We start from the raw sequence: 16,717 nt of genomic DNA, 5'->3' as shown, positions 1-16,717 counted from the left end.
TCTTTACATCTTTAATATTTGGAGGAGGTTAAGAGGGAGCTTCCCAGGTTGCTTCTAACACAGAGGGTGGTGGGTCCTGGACCAGCACCTGGAGCGGCCGCATAGGTGCTGGGAGGGGGGGATCCAGGGGTGGAACCCCCACGGCCACAGACATTGGAAACTCCCCAGTCTGTGGTTTTTAACTTTTAAGCCCACGGCTAAGTACAAGGGCATCCCGCCAAGTGGAGTGAAAAGGGGCCGCAGCAGAAGGGCGCTGAGCCTCAGGCACCCCTGGCCCGCAGCACGCATCATGCTTGAATCTGCACCCTTAAAGTCACATGGCTCCTTATGCCTGCAGCCGGATCCATTTCTAAATAGGTTCCAGTCAAACCACGCTTTCCCAGCCTGTTAGAAAGCACCCTCTCACTCTGCAGACGGAGAAGCCGAAACCCCGAGATGAAGAGGGATTCCCCAAGGTCACGCCGCGAGGCCGCCCAGAGCCCCGGGTCCTGGCCACCCGCTCGCTGGGCCGCCCACGTCACCACCTCCCTGAACTCAGATAACAGCTGCCTGGGGGATGAGCACTGCACATGCAAATGAGCAACAAGAATCGTACTGAAAATCATGTGCAGAATTCTAAAAAGTACCCCCCAGATTGAAGGGACAATGGCCTTTAGTCCCTGAGGTCACTGGAGCCCCTCTCCTGAGCCACTCCTGCCTGCTTGCTAATGTCCTCTGTTCACCGACCCTGTGTCCAGGCGGAGAGACGTCCTGCCCTCGTCTAGGACTGCCACGCTCCCCACATACACACACACACAGGCACAGGCGCACACACACGCGCGCACACGTGCGGTCCTGCCTCCAGGCTTCCAGATTTCCCAAGTGCCTCCCGACCCCCAGCGCCACCTCCTCTGGGGACGTGGTGTCCTTCCCCTCCCTTTTCTGGCCACCTCCCTGGCTGTCCCCAAGATCTCACTCAAGAGGAAGCCATGCGAGAGGGGAGTGTGGGGCCCTCTGAAGTGTCTGCTAGGTTTCCGGCCCTGGGGTTCTGACCTGGGTTGTTCAAGGGCCTCCGTGGGCAGGAGCTGAGCTGCTGTCCCTACAGGGCCTGCGGGCAAAGTGGGCCCTTGAGGGGCATCAGGGAAGCTGGCTTGGAAGCTCTCCCTGAGCGAGGAGGCTGGGCCGGTGCGCTTTATGGCAAACGCCTGCTCCTTTCTGAGGGCTGGCATTTTAACGGGCAGCAGGTGCCCAAATGAGCAGCCCTGACAAAATCCCCGAATCTCAGACGGCCCCCCCCGGTCCCTGGCAGAGCTGCAACCGGGGAGGGTGCTCTGTGGGGCCCGCCAAGACGGCGGAAGCGCAGGAGGCCCGCTCCTGGATCCCCCCAGACCACACCCGTGTCGACTGCCCTTAGGGGCCGGCTGTGAAGCGTGTTGGCATCACTGCAATAGCCGCGTCACCACTATGTGCTGAGTCCTGAGAACCTTACGGGGCCACCGAGCCCGCGGGTGGCCTTGGGCACCTGGAAGGGCTCTGCTCCTGCCTTTTCTAGGAGCCGGGAGAGGCCGGGAGGCTGCAGACCAGACTCTGTGAGCACACGTTCCACTTGCTGGGTCCTTCACATGGCGAGCATTTAACTGACAGTGTGTTAGGGGCCAGACTCCACCTGAGTGTGCGGCGGCGAACACCCTGAGGGCTCACAGCGAGGGAGCCGGCCGGCCCCTGGGTGCGACGCTTCATGGAGCCCACGTCTGAGGGACGGGGCGGGCTGCCAATGAGCGGTACATGGGAGGAGGGACACGGGACATGGCGGGGACTCCCAGCACAGGGTGGTGCTGGCCGGAGGCCTGGCCCGCTCACAGCCCGGTGGGCAGCGTCTGGTGCCGACGGCCCTGTGACGGGGTGATGTCTTGACAGAGGGGGTGGCAAGAACCGCAGCCTCGCCCTTCCTTCAGGAGGGAGGGGTCGTGATAGAATTTGCGCACTGGCTGCACCGAGGCTGGGTGAGAATGGGTAGCGGACAGAAAGCCACTGATAACCACAGCCACGAAGTGGGCAGCAGGGGCATTTTCACGCTGGCACCCAGCCCAGCAGGCCCGCAGAGCTTGACCCTGATGCAAAGCTGCAGAAGCAGAACCTCAGTAACACGTGCAAATGCATCTGTGCATGTGGATGAGAAGCAGCGTTTTTTTTTTTTTTTTTTTTTTTTGTCTTTTGGTCCTTTTAGGGCCACACCCGTGGCATATGGAGGTTCCCAGGCTAGGGATCTAATCGGAGCTGTAGCTGCCGGCCTACACCTCAGCCACGGCAACGCAGGATCCGAGCCATGTCTGCGAGCTACACCATAGCTCATGGCAATGCTGAATCCTTAACCCACTGAGCCAGGCCAGGGATCAAACCTGCAACCTCATGGTTCCTAGTCAGGTTCGTTTCCGCAGCGCCACGACGGGAACTCCAAGAAGCAGCATATTCCGATCTGTGTCAAAACAGAGCCCGAGGAGCCGGCCCTGCCGTCTGTGTTTGTGCCGGGGGCTCCTGCTGGGAACCCAAGTGTTGGGGACACGAAACTGGTGGCCAGGACAAGCGGCACCTTCCTGGGTCCAAACCAGCTGTGGGGTGGGCGCCACGGAGAGCCCACGGGGCCTCGTGGGGTTTCCAGAAATACACACAAGACAAGGAGAGCTGGGTCTGCACACGGGCTGGGCCGGGCAGAGGAACGGGCGGGCAAGAGCAGGGGTGCAGCCCTGCGGCCCAGATCCCTGCTCCCTGGCCCCAAACACCACCCCTGCTCTGGCCCCAGGACCTCGAAAGGAACCCACACAAACACACGTGTGATCGGCTTATGGAACAATGGAGAATCAGCTAAAACCAGACCCTTCCCACATAAGTGCTACTATTCTGGGAAACTGTAGCCAAAGCTTTTCAGATGAGCAGACACAGATGGCAATGAGCCTGTCTGGGCCAAGGTCTCCTTTCCCCAAAGCGCTGACTGGGGGGAAAATAGCAAGAAATAGACAGTCTCGCCCAGACCCGGCTCAGCTCCCCACCGCTCCGCCAGCTCTCCACTGGGCCTTTCCTGCAACCCCACAGATGGTGACACTGGGGCCGCCAGCCACCCACGAGCAGCTTCCTCCCAGCTCCGCTGCAGCTCCCACGGCCGCTGGGACGGGCCACTCCAGCCCACACTCCACTGAGCCCTGCTCAGGCCTCCTCCTGGTTTTGGTTCTGCTGCCACCTGGAAACACATAACAAAGCAGCGGCCACATTTATGGAGCTGGTCCCACGTGGGGACGTGGACTCGGCCCTCGGATGCTGTGATGGCTCATTCTGAGTCACCCTAGCTGGGCCAGGTTTGCACGGACATTTGCCAAATGTCATTCTGTTGGCCCGGGATGGTGTCTGGATAAGATTCGTGCTCGAATCGATAGGTCAGCGAAGCAGCGGGCCCTCCCCGGGCAGGTGGGCCTCGTGCAATCAGTTGAAGGCCTGGATAAACGAAAGGGCGGGAAGGAGGGACCTCCCGTGTGGCCACCGTGCTGGACGTGGGTCCTTTCCCGCGCTCAGACTTGGAGGAAACGTGGGCTCTGCTGGGTCTCCGGCTTGCCGACCACAGACCTGGGGACGTGTCGGCCTCCCTGGGAACACTTCCTTCTCTGTGTGGACGGACAGATGGAGAGAGATACGGCCAGACGCACACACACCAGCCTACTGGTTCTGCTTCTCTGGAGAAGCCCGACGAGGACCAGTGATAACCCCCCCACACCTCAAGGAGGTCGCGGGGACATAGGTCAGGGCACCTGTCGTGGCCACCTGGCCGAGAGAGGACCTGAACCCAGCCCCTCGGACTGCAGCGCTCTCCTCCCACCTCGCTGCTGCCAGGGTTCCTCAGGGGCCCCTCCCGTGCCTCACACGCGTGACCTGACAGACCAGAGACCCCGTGGAAGAGCACAGCAGAGGGCCGCTTAGAAAAGCCGAGGGAAGAAACGCCTTGAAGCCCGCAGGCGACGTGGTCTCCTCCACCCCGTCTGGGGCCCTCCCACTGGACACCCGGTGGGTCTCAACGTCGGATCCCAGGACCCCGGCCTCAGCATCTTCTGGGCTTGTCAGAGACGCAGGCCCTGGGCCACCCTGCCCTGCGGAACGAGGCACTCGGGGAGTGGGGGTGGGCCCTGGGCCTGCTTTAATAAGTCTTGCGGGCGACACAGGGTCTCTCCGGTTCGAAGGCCCCAGGAGCTGTGTCCCCGAGCCTCCAAATGCCTCTTCCCCTCGCGTCATCTTCTAGAATGACTGTGAGCTTGACAGTCTATTGGCCGGGTTCCGCCCTCAGCCGTGGGGGTGGCTCCAGGACTGCGATGCGCCCCTGCATGCTGCCTGCCTCCTCCCCGGCGCCTGGGACCTCGCCGCTGGGACCTGCCGGCCTGACACCTCCGGGCACTCCCACCTTGCGGGGCACCGAGGGGGCCTGGGCACAGGCTCACAGTCTGTCCTTGGCCGGAGCCCAGCTCGGTGGCAGAGCAGACCCAGGTGTGTGTCTGAAGCCCCGTCCCCGTCCGGCACTAAGGTCGCTGTGCCCGCAGCCAGCACCAGCTTCCCCGAGAGCCAGTGTCCCTCCCTGCCCAGCTCAGCAGCAGGTGGGCATGGGGCACGAAAGCTCCGGGGGCTGAGCTGAGGCACCTCTGTCTGTGTGTTGAGCCCAAGTTAAAAATGTGCGTTTCTCAGCAGGCAGCTCCCTGCAAACGGGCTTGGCTTTGGCTCTTTGCGCCTCTTTTCAACAGCGAGATTCTGCCCCTCGTGCTGGCCAGACGCCAGCCTCCTGACAGAGAGAAAGGCCCTCTCTGGACCCAAGCGGAAAGGCCAGCAGGAGGGAGGCCCCACAGCAGCCTCACTGGGCTCCCAAGGCCCCCCCAGCCCGCCCTCCTCCATCCACAGATAGTGGATGCAGACGGACCCCGCGCCGTGGGCCCTGCGCAAGCCGTCTACTCTCCCGGCAAGAGAGGCCGCCAGCTCCAGGCCCGCCTCCCAGAGCCCCCAGGACCCCACACCCTTGCCCCCCGCCCGGCTCCCTAGAGGCTGCCGGGTGTCACCAGACCACACACACCAACCACACGCACAGACCCCACACAACACACACAACCACACGTACAGACCCCCCCACAGCTACAAGCACAGACCCCCCCCCACACCAAGCACACATGCGCAGCCCCCCAATACACACCAACCACACGCACAGACCCCAACACACACAGCCACACGCACAGACCCCTCCACACCAAGCACACATGCGCAGCCCCCCAACACACACCAACCACATGCCCAGTCCCCCCCACACACACAAGCACATGCACACACCTACAGGCACACATCCAAACACACACCCAAAAGCTCAGACTCCCCCCACACAACCACACCCACAGACCCGTGCACGCACGCACGCACACACACACACACACACCCGTGCACGCATGTCTGTCTTCTCTCACTGATTCTGGTTTTGTTTCCTTCTGGCTCCCAGGAGCTGCCCTCACGGCCCGAGGGCATCCAGCTCTCTTTTCTGGCACTAGCTTCTCTCATGATGGCATCTCTGTTAATGGGCTCTCCGTCAGGCGGCTGGAAAGATCCATTATTGCTTTCACCGAGATGGTGCCATTTCAGAGCGCTAGACAGCTGGCCGCGGGCCACGAGCTGCTGGCCGGACAGAGCAGACGTGACAAAGGCGCGTCGGGGGAGGGGAAACCAAACCGTCCGCTGCCAGCCTGTTAGCCCGTTTCTGTCTGTGCAAATCTCCCAGGAGCGTTAGAGGAAACTTCTGCCCCAAGAGCAATGGAGAATTCTGAACAAAGAGCAAAAATAATCGCTCCAAAGCCACCATGACCGGGAAGTCGGTCAGCACCTCCTGAGGCGCAGCCTCTGGATTCAGACGACCCCCAGGCAGACCCCCGAAGAAACTCCTGCGCCAGCACAGCACAGAACGTTCATGAAGCAAAACCCACGGGGCCTTCGGGGGAGGTGAGGTCCCACGAAGGAGCCCCAGGCCGGGACGAGACTCCCAGGTCCCTGGACGGGTGAGTGTCCGCCCGTGACAGTGCAGGAGTGCGTGCGGAGGCACGGCCAGCACAGTGCCTCGTACAAGGACTTTGCCGCGACAATTACACCTTTTGGAGACACAAGTGTCTGCCGTGAAGCTCTGCCTGGGCAGCTGCCCCGGGTCCAGGAGGCAGCCACCTCCCGGGGGAGGGGCAGGCGATGGGACGGGTCTCCGGGCGGACGTCGCCGTGTACCCACAGACGTCACGAGAGACAAAGCAACCAAGCGGGCCGATCCCGGGCCAGGATCACGAGGGAGCCAGCGTCAGGACCCGTGCGAGTCTCCACACCAAGAAGCAAGGATGACCACGACGCCGTGACGAGGAGCCGCGGAGGGGCGGCAGGGCTGCGCGTCTCCACGCACGCCGGCAGCAGCCCTGCAGGCGGTGCAGCCACCCCGGCTCCGCGCCCGGGCTTGTCACCTGCCATCAGACAGGCAGGTGTGAGCCGCCCCTCATACCCCTTGGGGCTGACGGGCCTCTCCGTGCCCGGTGTCCGCACTCTCCCCACTCCTGAGACAGACAGACAGGCAGCGCCTCGGGGGGGGACCCGTCCCCAGCGCAGCCCCCACCCGAAGAGCCCGCGTTCACACTCCTGTGAGCAGCATCAGCGGCTCCCCTCTCACACCTGCTCCTGAACATAAAACAGACACACGAGGAAAGAAAACGCCATCAAGTTGGGATGGAGAACATTCCGGGGCTTTTTAACGAAGGCTCCTCTTCCGTTCGGGCGCAATGCTGGTAACCGCGGACGTGCTCCGAGCGAGAGCAGCGCGGCCCTGAGGCCTGGAAACGCCCATCGCCGTTCTCTGCGCAGCCTCCCTGCCGGGCTCGGGGCCGTGGGCCTCATCGGCATTCAGAGCCGCTCGGCCCAGGGCCGTAAATCTGGATCTGCTGACAGTTAATCTCGCACAACTCTGGCTTCCAGACCCTGAGCTGGCAGGCGAGGTCCCTGGAGACCAGGCTTGCCCCCAGGATCCAGTGGGGACCAGGCAGGCCGAACATGGAGGACGCGGGCAAACAGCCGCCCTGTCCCCCCCGCCACCCAGCCTGCGGTGACTCAGAGGCGGGGAGGATGCTCGGAGGACGGGGCTGACCACAGACCAGGGACTTGGTCCAGCCAAGCAGGAGGCATTTGAATCAAAACGAGCAAGAGTCCTTGCCCGTGAGGGTGGGGGAGACAGGACCACACAACCACCCAGAAAATGTGCTTCGGAGTTCCCATTTGTGGCTCAGTGGTTAACTAGGAACCATGAGGTTGCGGGTTCCATCCCTGGCCTCGCTCAGAGGGTTAAGGATCTGGCGTTGCTGTGACTGTGGTGTAGGCCGGCGGCTGTAGCTCCAATTAGACCCCTAGCCTGGGAGCCTCCATATGCCGCGGGTGCGGCCCTGAAAAAAGACAAAAACAAACAAAAAAGAAAATGTGCTTGGACAGAAACCCTGCACCAACTGCAAACGTGAACACAAAGCAGACCATGCGTGTACATGTAAGACGCGGAGCCACACGGTTCCAGGAGCACACAAGGGAGAACTTTGAACCAGACAAAGTTTCTTAGGTCCAGCCCCACACAACCCCGTTTTTACAGGTAGATAAATTAGACATTTTCTTCTTTTTTTTTTTTTTTTTTTTTGTCTTTTGTTGTTGTTGTTGTTGTTGCTATTTCTTTGGGCCGCTCCTGCGGCATATGGAGGTTCCCAGGCTAGGGGTCCAATCAGAGCTGTAGCCACCGGCCTACGCCAGAGCCACAGCAACGCGAGATCCGAGCCGAGTCTGCAACCTACACCACAGCTCACGGCAACGCCGGATCGTTAACCCACTGAGCAAGGGCAGGGACCGAACCCGCAACCTCATGGTTCCTAGTCGGATTCATTAACCACTGCGCCACGACGGGAACTCCAAATTAGACATTTTCAAAAGATACTCTTAAGAGAACAAAAGACAAGATAAAGACCTGGAGAAAATTCTTTTTTGTCACATATCTGACCAAGGCATCTTAAAACTCTATAATAAAAAAAGCAAAAAAAAAAATCTAATTTAAAAAATGGGCAAATGATTTGAACAGGCACTTCACCAAAGAAGATATACGGACGGAGAAGCAGCACGTAAAACGATGCCCAATGTCACGGGTCATTAGAGAAAAGGCACATTGAGACCAAAATAATGCACCGCTGGGTCCTCCTTAGGATGGACCCCCCCCCAAACACACAACTGACACATCAAGTGTTGGCGAAGACACGGAGCGACAGGCGCGCACACACTTGGCTGGTGGGGACGCCAGACGTAGGGCGGCCACCTTGCCCAGCAGTTCTGCGTAAAATCGAGCCCGCAGCGGTCCCAGGTAATTACCTGGGAACGGACGCCTGCTTCTGTCTATCATCTCTCCATCCACGCCTCTACCGCTATCGTTTATCTACAATCTGTGATCTCTCCATCACATGGCTTTGCATCGTCCGTCTAGATGTGTGGTCCACATAGATGCGCATCATCTGTCCGTACACAAACCCTGCGCACGAATGTCCACAGCCCTGTGAGTCCTCGTTGACTCACCTGGGAAGCCAACAGATAAGAGTCAGTGAATGTGGCGCCTCCTCGCAGCAGCAATGACCTGGCGTAAACAGGAAGGACACACTCCAGAAACACACGGGTTAGCCACAGCAATTAGACAAACAAAAGAAATAAAAGGCATCCATATAGGAGGAGAAGAGATCAAACTGTCACTGTATGCAGATGATATGATACTATACCTAGAAAACCCTAAGGACTCAACCCCAAAACTCCTTGAACTGATTAATAAATTCAGCAAAGTGGCAGGATATAAGATTAACATTCAGAAGTCAGTTGCATTTCTGTATACCAGCAATGAAACATTAGAAAAGGAATACAAAAATATGATACCTTTTAAAATTGCACCTCACAAAATCAAATACCTCGGAAGACACCTGACCAAGGAGGTAAAGGACCTATATGCCGAGAACTATAAAACTTTAATCAAAGAAATCAAAGACGATGTAAAGAAATGGAAAGATATTCCATGTTCCTGGATTGGAAAAATCAATATTGTGAAAATGGCCATCCTACCCAAAGCAATCTACAGATTCAATGCAATCCCTATCAAATTACCCATGACATTTTTCACAGAACTAGAACAAACAATCCAAACATTTATATGGAACCACAAAAGACCCAGAATCGCCAAAGCAATCCTGAGAAACAAAAACCAAGCAGGAGGCATAACTCTCCCAGACTTCAAGAAATACTACAAAGCCACAGTCATCAAAACAGTGTGGTACTGGTATCAAAACAGACAGACAGACCAATGGAACAGAATAGAGAATCCGGAAATAAACCCTGACACCTATGGTCAATTAATCTTTGACAAGGGAGGCAAGAACATAAAATGGGAAAAGGAAAGTCTATTCAGCAAGCATTGCTGGGAAACCTGGACAGCTGCATGCAAAGCAATGAAACTAGAACACACCCTCACACCATGCACAAAAATAAACTCCAAATGGCTGAAAGACTTAAATATACGACAGGACACCATCAAACTCCTAGAAGAAAACATAGGCAAAACACTCTCTGACATCAACATCATGAATATTTTCTCAGGTCAGTCTCCCAAAGCAATAGAAATTAGAGCAAAAATAAACCCATGGGACCTCATCAAACTGAAAAGCTTTTGCACAGCAAAGGAAACCCAAAAGAAAACAAAAAGACAACTTTCAGAATGGGAGAAAATCGTTTCAAATGATGCAACAGACAAGGGCTTAATCTCTAGAATATATAAGCAAGTTATACAACTCAACAGCAAAAAAACCAATCAATCAATGGAAAAATGGGCAAAAGACCTGAATAGACATTTCTCCAAAGAAGATATACAGATGGCCAACAAACACATGAAAAAATGCTCAACATCGCTGATTATAAGAGAAATGCAAATCAAAACTACCATGAGATACCACCTCACCCCAGTCAGAATGGCCATCATTAATAAATCCACAAAGAACAAGTGCTGGAGGGGCTGTGGAGAAAAGGGAACCCTCCTGCACTGGTCGTGGGAATGTAAACTGGTATAGCCACTATGGAGAACAGTTTGGAGATACCTTAGACATCTATACATAGAACTTCCATATGACCCCGCAATCCCACTCTTGGGCATCTATCCGGACAAAACTCTACTTAAAAGAGACACGTGCACCCGCATGTTCATTGCAGCACTATTCACAATAGCCAGGACATGGAAACAACCCAAATGTCCATCGACAGATGATTGGATTCGGAAGAGGTAGTATATATACACAATGGAATACTACTCAGCCATAAAAAAGAAGGACATAATGCCATTTGCAGCAACATGGATGGAACTAGAGAATCTCATGCTGAGTGAAATGAGCCAGAAAGACAAAGACAAATACCATATGATATCACTTATAACTGGAATCTAATATCCAGCACAAATGAACGTCTCCTCAGAAAAGAAAATCATGGACTTGGAGAAGAGACTTGTGGCTGCCTGATGGGAGGGGGAGGGAGTGGGAGGGATCGGGAGCTTGGGCTTATCAGACACAACCTAGAATAGATTTACAAGGAGATCCTGCTGAGTAGCATTGAGAACTATGTCTAGATACTCATGTTGCAACAGAAGAAAGGGTGGGGGAAAAAACTGTAACTGCAATGTATACATCTAAGGATAACCTGACCCCCTTGCTGTACAGTGGGAAAATAAAAAAATTAAAAAAAAAATACAAAAAATATATACAAAAAAAAAAAAATACAGAAACACACAGGGTTCTCCATGCATCTTGCTAAGTGAACAGGCCAGAGCCCAAAGCTACGTACTGAAGGCACACGTCATACCTTTCACCTCGAAGACCTGTAAGTGGCAAAACTGAAAGAAGGCGGCACAGACCAGGGCTGCCCAGGGTGGGGCTGGGGGAGCAGAGGGAGTCTGGAGGCAATGGCACTTCAGTCTTGGGGGCGTAATTTTTAAAAAAATGTGTAATTAAAAAAAAAAATCACTCTGCGGGGGAAGCCCAAATGGAATCCAACTGTGACAAACCAACCCGAATGACCACAAATGGAGCATGTCCTAGAGGAAAAGAACCAACCAACGTCATTCTGGAAAGCAATACTTTGTCTGGAAAACAGTAAACGCTAAAGATGAAAGGAACCCCACGCGATGCCTCCAGCTGGTACACCTGCTGCTGGCAGGGCGTGGGGGTGAGAGCCCTTCTGGACCTTCCTTCTGTGGAGAGTGGGCTGAGCAAATCAGTAATACAGTTTATCCGCTCAGAGCCGCGTCTCCAGAGCACGGAGTCACAGGAAGGGAAACGCGGAGGGTGGGACGGGTCTTGGCGGGTTGGCCTGGAGCTCGAGGCATCGCGACGAAGTCATGGCCTTATCAGAGACACCGTTGATGGATGGACAGACAGACGGATGGGTCAACGATAGGTGGCAGACGGCAGAGAAGTGATAGATGATAGATATGAGACGGCTATTGGAGCTCCCGTCGTGGCTCAGGGGTTAACGAATCTGACTAGGAACCATGAGGTGGCAGGTTTGATCCCTGGCCTTGCTCCGTGGGTTAAGGATCCGGCGTTGCCGTGAGCTGTGGTGTAGGCCAGTAGATTAGACCCGTAGCCTGGGAACCTCCATATGCCACGGGAGCGGCCCTAGAAAAGGCAAAAAGACTAAATACATAAATAAATACATACATAAATAAAAGACGTGATGGCTAGATCACAGATGATAGATGAATGACAGAAGGCAGATGATAGCTGCGTGGCTGGAGAGGTGAGAGACAGAAGCATAGATAAACAAAGAGGCGCGGGTAAGCGTGGGTGATTTCGAGACCCAGAAACACGGTCCCCCAGCAGCAGCGAGCGTGGCCCGCGCAGGGGTGTTTGTTCCTCAACCGCATTCTCCGACGGCAGCAACCAGAGCTCCTCGGAGAAGTGGTTGCTTTCAGGAGCGAAGCAGGGTAAATGCAAGATGGGCCTGAGCACCTTCGGCCCCGGAGGAAGACAGGGCTCGGGTGCCGGAAGGGGCTCACAGGACGGGCATCAGCCTGACGGGAAGCTCAGCAGCTCCGGCGGGACAATCTGAGCGAGAAAACGCTTAGAGACGGTATCGGATTATAACCCGCAGAATAAATGAAATTCCCACGAGACCAGACTGATGTAAATAACTGGATAAAGAAACAAATGAGAGAAGGAGACAGGTCTTCTCCAGAGACAAATTGCAATAACACAGAAGGGTCGTGGGAACAGAAAACCAGAAGGCCAGGCGGTGATCACCGAGGCAGGACTGAGTCTGCTCCACGCACCTGCAGACACTGAGGGAGGATCTGGGCTCTCAGTCGCGAAGCGGCACCACAAGATGTCTATACCTACAACGGCACCTTTTCAACGGAGACGTTGGTGGAGCCTCGATCGGGGCTCACGCCCCAGGGACAAGGTGTGCGCACATGGAGCCGCCCTGATCGCACACGGTCGGCGGCATCGCCCGGGGGCAGACGCGCCGCGAATGCGTCGCTCCGTCTAATCACACGCACGCATCAGGTGGATCAAACTGAAGGACAATCCACAAAGCAACGGACCAGCTCCTGTCCAGGCGCACGGTCAAGGGTGAGGAGGAAAAGCTAGGACGGGGGTCACCGACTGAGAGGGACCAGGAGAAGGACTCAACATAGCCTGGGGTCCTGCACGGAAACGCCTGTCTGCACGGAGTGGGTGGACTCGCCGAGCTTTCAAAGCGTGCTGTGATTACACGAGATACGAGAGGCCATCGGACCGTGGGGAAGCTGGGGGAGGGGTGCACACGAACTTTATACCATCGTAGCAACTTTCCTTTAGGTCTGAATCTATTTTAAAACAAAGGGATTTTAGAAAGCTGATGGGAGGGGAGTTCCCGCCGTGGCTCAGTGGTAACGAATCCGACTAGTATCCATGAGGATGTGGGTTCCATCCCTGGCCTCGCTCGCTGGGTTAAGGATCCAGTGTTGCCATGAGCTGTGGTGTAGGTCGCAGACGTGGCTCGGATCCCACGTTGCTGTGGCTGTGGTGTAGGCCGGCAGTGGTAGCTCCAATTCCACCCCTAGCCTGGGAACCTCCATCTGCCATGGGTGTGGCCCTAAAAAGGAAAAGAAAGAAAGGAAGGGAGAAGAAATAAAGAAAGAAAAGGCTGATGGGAGAGGGAGATGCTTGCTTGGGAGCTGGTAACTTCTCGTGTTGCATGTGGTGCGTGGAACCAGCCGCCCCAAGGACGTCTCAGCGCAGGGAAAGGCCCTCTGCCCCGAGCCTGCTGCCTGGGTGAGGGGCCTTGTTCTCCAAGCTGATGGGGTTGGTGGTCTTGGGCTGGGAGGGGATGATGACACAAAAGACCCTGGATTTAGACAGCAGCTCTTGCCTGACATCCTAAACCCACCCTGAGACCACAGACCAGAACACGGTGGGAGAAGTCTGAAGGGTAACACTGGCCCCTTTCCCAGGAGCTGCCCTCTGTGCCCCGGCCCCCAGCCCCCAGCCCCCAGCGCTGCCGTACGTGTCCCCACAAAGCAGCTGAGGAGGCTCTCGGCTCCCCACCTCCCCAGACCAAGTGGATCCAAAGTACGCCTCGCAACGCAGCCGCCCCCGCCCCGCCCGCCCTGTGCGGGTTAAGCGTGGCTGCGGGGACACCCTCACGGGACGTCTGGGGCCACGGCTCCCCCCCGCCCCCGGTATGAGGACAGCCTGGCGCCAACTGCGTCCGGAGTTCTCCTACTCGGGCTGGCACTGGGGAATTTTCTCCCTGCCCCGGGGGAGGGGAATGTGCTCCGTGGGGCCCCGAGAGCATCTGCCCTGCAGTGTCCAGGTGTGAGCCCCCCACCCCCGTCCCCGCCTGCCACGCGCCCTCGGGAGAGCGCAGTCCTGTCCCTGAAAAGGGACGCCTGCCGCTCAGGGTGAGTTCCTGGGAGCAGGAGCTGATTCAAGTCGCCTCTGGGTCTCCAGACCCACAAAACAGCTCTGTCCAAGGGGCCTCTACCAACGTCCAGGTCCTGCAGGCCACCCGGCTCCCAGGGAGGCCGCGCCTGGCCCGCGCCCCCACCTCCCGCCTGGCTGTCACGCTCCCAGCTGTGCCCTCCACAGGTGTGACCTGCTCATGGCCCAGGCAGGCCAGACAAAACAGACCCCGGAGCCCCGGGGCTGGCTGGTGGGGGAAGGGCTGTGGGGACGAGGCCCTGGGGCAGAGGTCACCCCAACACCCATGGGGCCCTTCCGGGGGCTCCGGGCAACGCATTTCAATAGAGGTATTGACATAGCCAGGCGGTGTTCACTGTCCTTCACCCGCCCTGGCTGAGCTCTGAGGCCAGGCCACAACCGTGGGGCATCCTTGCCAGGCATGTTCAGATACGCGGTGGTGCCGCGCTCGGCATCTTTCTCACAGGACGTGGCACAGCCCGAGGACCTCGGCACAAGCCCAGAGGGCCGCCTGAGCTCCAGGGACTGGCCTGGGGGGAGCATGTTCGGGCTGGGGCACCCCGGGGTGGACCAGGCAGAGACCAGTGGGGCCCGGCTCGCCCCAGAACAGCCCTAAGTGAACTTTCCAGCCCCAGGCTGGGCCTGTGCACCCCCGGGGGTCGCAGGGGGCAGATGCTGCTGCGCCCGGGCCGCACCAGGCTGCCCACAAGCCCTGACTGGACAGGGGCCTCTTCCAGGGACAGGCGCCCAGAGAAGCGTGTGAAGGAGCATACCCCGAGCCTCCGAGGGAGCAGGTGGGACTTCCCCTGGCCGGCTCTGCGGGTGCACCTTCTGGGCCCTCTGCACCACCCCCGATTGAGGCAGTTCCGTGCCCAGGAAGGTGGGGGAGACTCGGCCGAACATCACACCTGCCAGATCCGTTCACGCCCCACTGGCGCCTCGCCACAGCAACGTCCTTTGCCGAGGAAATTCCACTTGGAAAGGACACTCACCAATGGAGCGCCCGGCCCCTTCCAGATCCTCCATCCCTGGGAATGAGGCCCAGGGAGACCTCCAAGCCCAGGGGCCGCGGCACCAGGAGTCAAGATCAAGGGAGCTCTCTTGGAATTTCTGGGGGCAGCGGGGCGGGGGTGGGGCCGAGGCCGGCAGACCCTGGGGTGCGGGGTGGACCGAGGCTGGCAGACGTGGCCGGGCGCCTCTGAGAAGCCCTCCCCATGGGCTGTGCCCTGTGACCCACTCCTGGCACCTGCGCTGGCCTTGGGGGTGTCCTGGGTTGGGGCAGAGACAACCACGATGGGGTCAGCACCGCAGGGACACTGGAAGCCCCCAGGGAGCAGACTGTCCAGGGCAGGCGGGAGGTGAGCCGCCCAGCCCGCCCTGCCCGCCCTGCCCGCCCGTATTGGCGCACATGGGGCTCGGCCACAGGAGCAGCCAGGGTCCCGGCAAAGAGAACCCCCACCACACGGGCCGACCTGGACGGGATCCCGCAGACCAGAAGGGGCTGTGTCAGCACCACGGGGCCCAAACGGCGGGAGGGAGGGCAGACCCGGTGCTGCGGGATGCGGGCGGTGCCTCACCTGCTGGCCACCTGGGCGCCGGGCCCCTTCTCACACCTGCGGAACCGCGGTGCACTGTCACCCCGGCCGGGCGCTGCCCCTTGAGTGCGGAGGCCAGGGCTCTGGACTGGGCAGCTTCGGCCACGCTGGGCTCACCGGCAGCCCGAGGACCCCGCGTCTCTGACGAAGTCAGGTCCTTTGCCAGTCTGCTTGTCCCTCTCGTCCCACCTCCATGCTCTGTAGGCCTCCCTTTGGTGGGTCCCACCTGCTCCTCCGGCGGCTCAGGGCGGGAGGCTGGTGGCACCGTGGCAGTTGGGGCTCTGTTCCCAGGAGGGACGCAGCAGCACAAACAAGGAAGGACGGCAGGACGTGGCAGCCAAGCAGGCGCTCGGGACCCGCGAGCGAAGGCCTCCGGGGCTCCCGGGGAATCCGTCCTTGGCCCCGGGAGCCACCCCAGTTTCCCCGTGGTGGCAGCTTCGTTGTCACTTTGCAGGCGCCCAAGGTGTTTCTGAGAAGCTTCCTTTGAGACACGTTTCGGTTGTTAAAGGAACGAAGGAGGCAGGGGTGCGGGGCTCCAGCACAGAAGCGGCTCTCTCGCTGCCTGGCAGGGGTCTGGGGCGGGGGGCTGTGTCCCAGGAGGGTGCCCAGGGCCTGCGGCCAAGTCCAGGCCTCTTCAGGGAGCCCCGGTCAGAGAGCGAGTCCTAACTCCAGCTCACTGAAGTGGACAGCCCCCGTCAGAGGTGCTCAAAGACCCCCTTTCTCCCTGCTCCTGGGTGGGAGGGGGTCCGCAGAGGCCAGGTCCTCTCGGGGCTTCGAGGATGAGATGCAGCATCTCATGCGGCCGCCCGGGCGCCCACTGCTCCCCGGTCCAGCTGGAGGAAAGGGCTCTGGCTCCTCTGGGAGCTGGAAGAGAAGGGACGCAGGAGGCAGGTCAGGGGGCTCCTGGGCTGGAGGGACGAGGCCGAAGGGAAAGCCTGGCCCTGCCTCCAAGGGGAGGGCTCGAGGGCCAGGGGACGTGGACGAGAGGAAGGACGAGGTCACAGCCTGCTCCACTGCCGTCTGGTTGGGAAGGAAGCAGGGGTCAGACTTTCATGTGCGGCCGCGCTCGGAAAGCCTCGGGGACGAGGCCACCGCCTAGCAG

The 16,717-nt window shown here is 58.4% G+C and overlaps 1 protein-coding gene across 6 annotated transcripts in view; it reads right to left on the bottom strand.

Annotated features, from left to right (window-relative positions):
• The window catches only part of JAKMIP3 (Janus kinase and microtubule interacting protein 3), a 98,172-nt gene that overhangs the window by 2,922 nt on the left and 78,533 nt on the right, over positions 1–16,717 (bottom strand). For all 6 annotated transcript variants that reach the window (XM_013981817.2, XM_013981827.2, XM_013981814.2 and 3 more), the window contains one exon: positions 15,598–16,479. In XM_013981817.2, coding sequence (XP_013837271.1) covers positions 16,321–16,479 — 159 coding nt within the window. In that variant the 3' untranslated portion in view covers positions 15,598–16,320. The remainder of the gene's footprint in view (positions 1–15,597; positions 16,480–16,717) is intronic.

Source organism: Sus scrofa, chromosome 14 (assembly GCF_000003025.6).
Source record: "Sus scrofa isolate TJ Tabasco breed Duroc chromosome 14, Sscrofa11.1, whole genome shotgun sequence".
NCBI classification, from domain to species: Eukaryota; Metazoa; Chordata; class Mammalia; order Artiodactyla; family Suidae; genus Sus; species Sus scrofa.
Note: the sequence above shows the minus strand (reverse complement) of the source record. Positions and strands in the feature narration are given on the sequence as shown.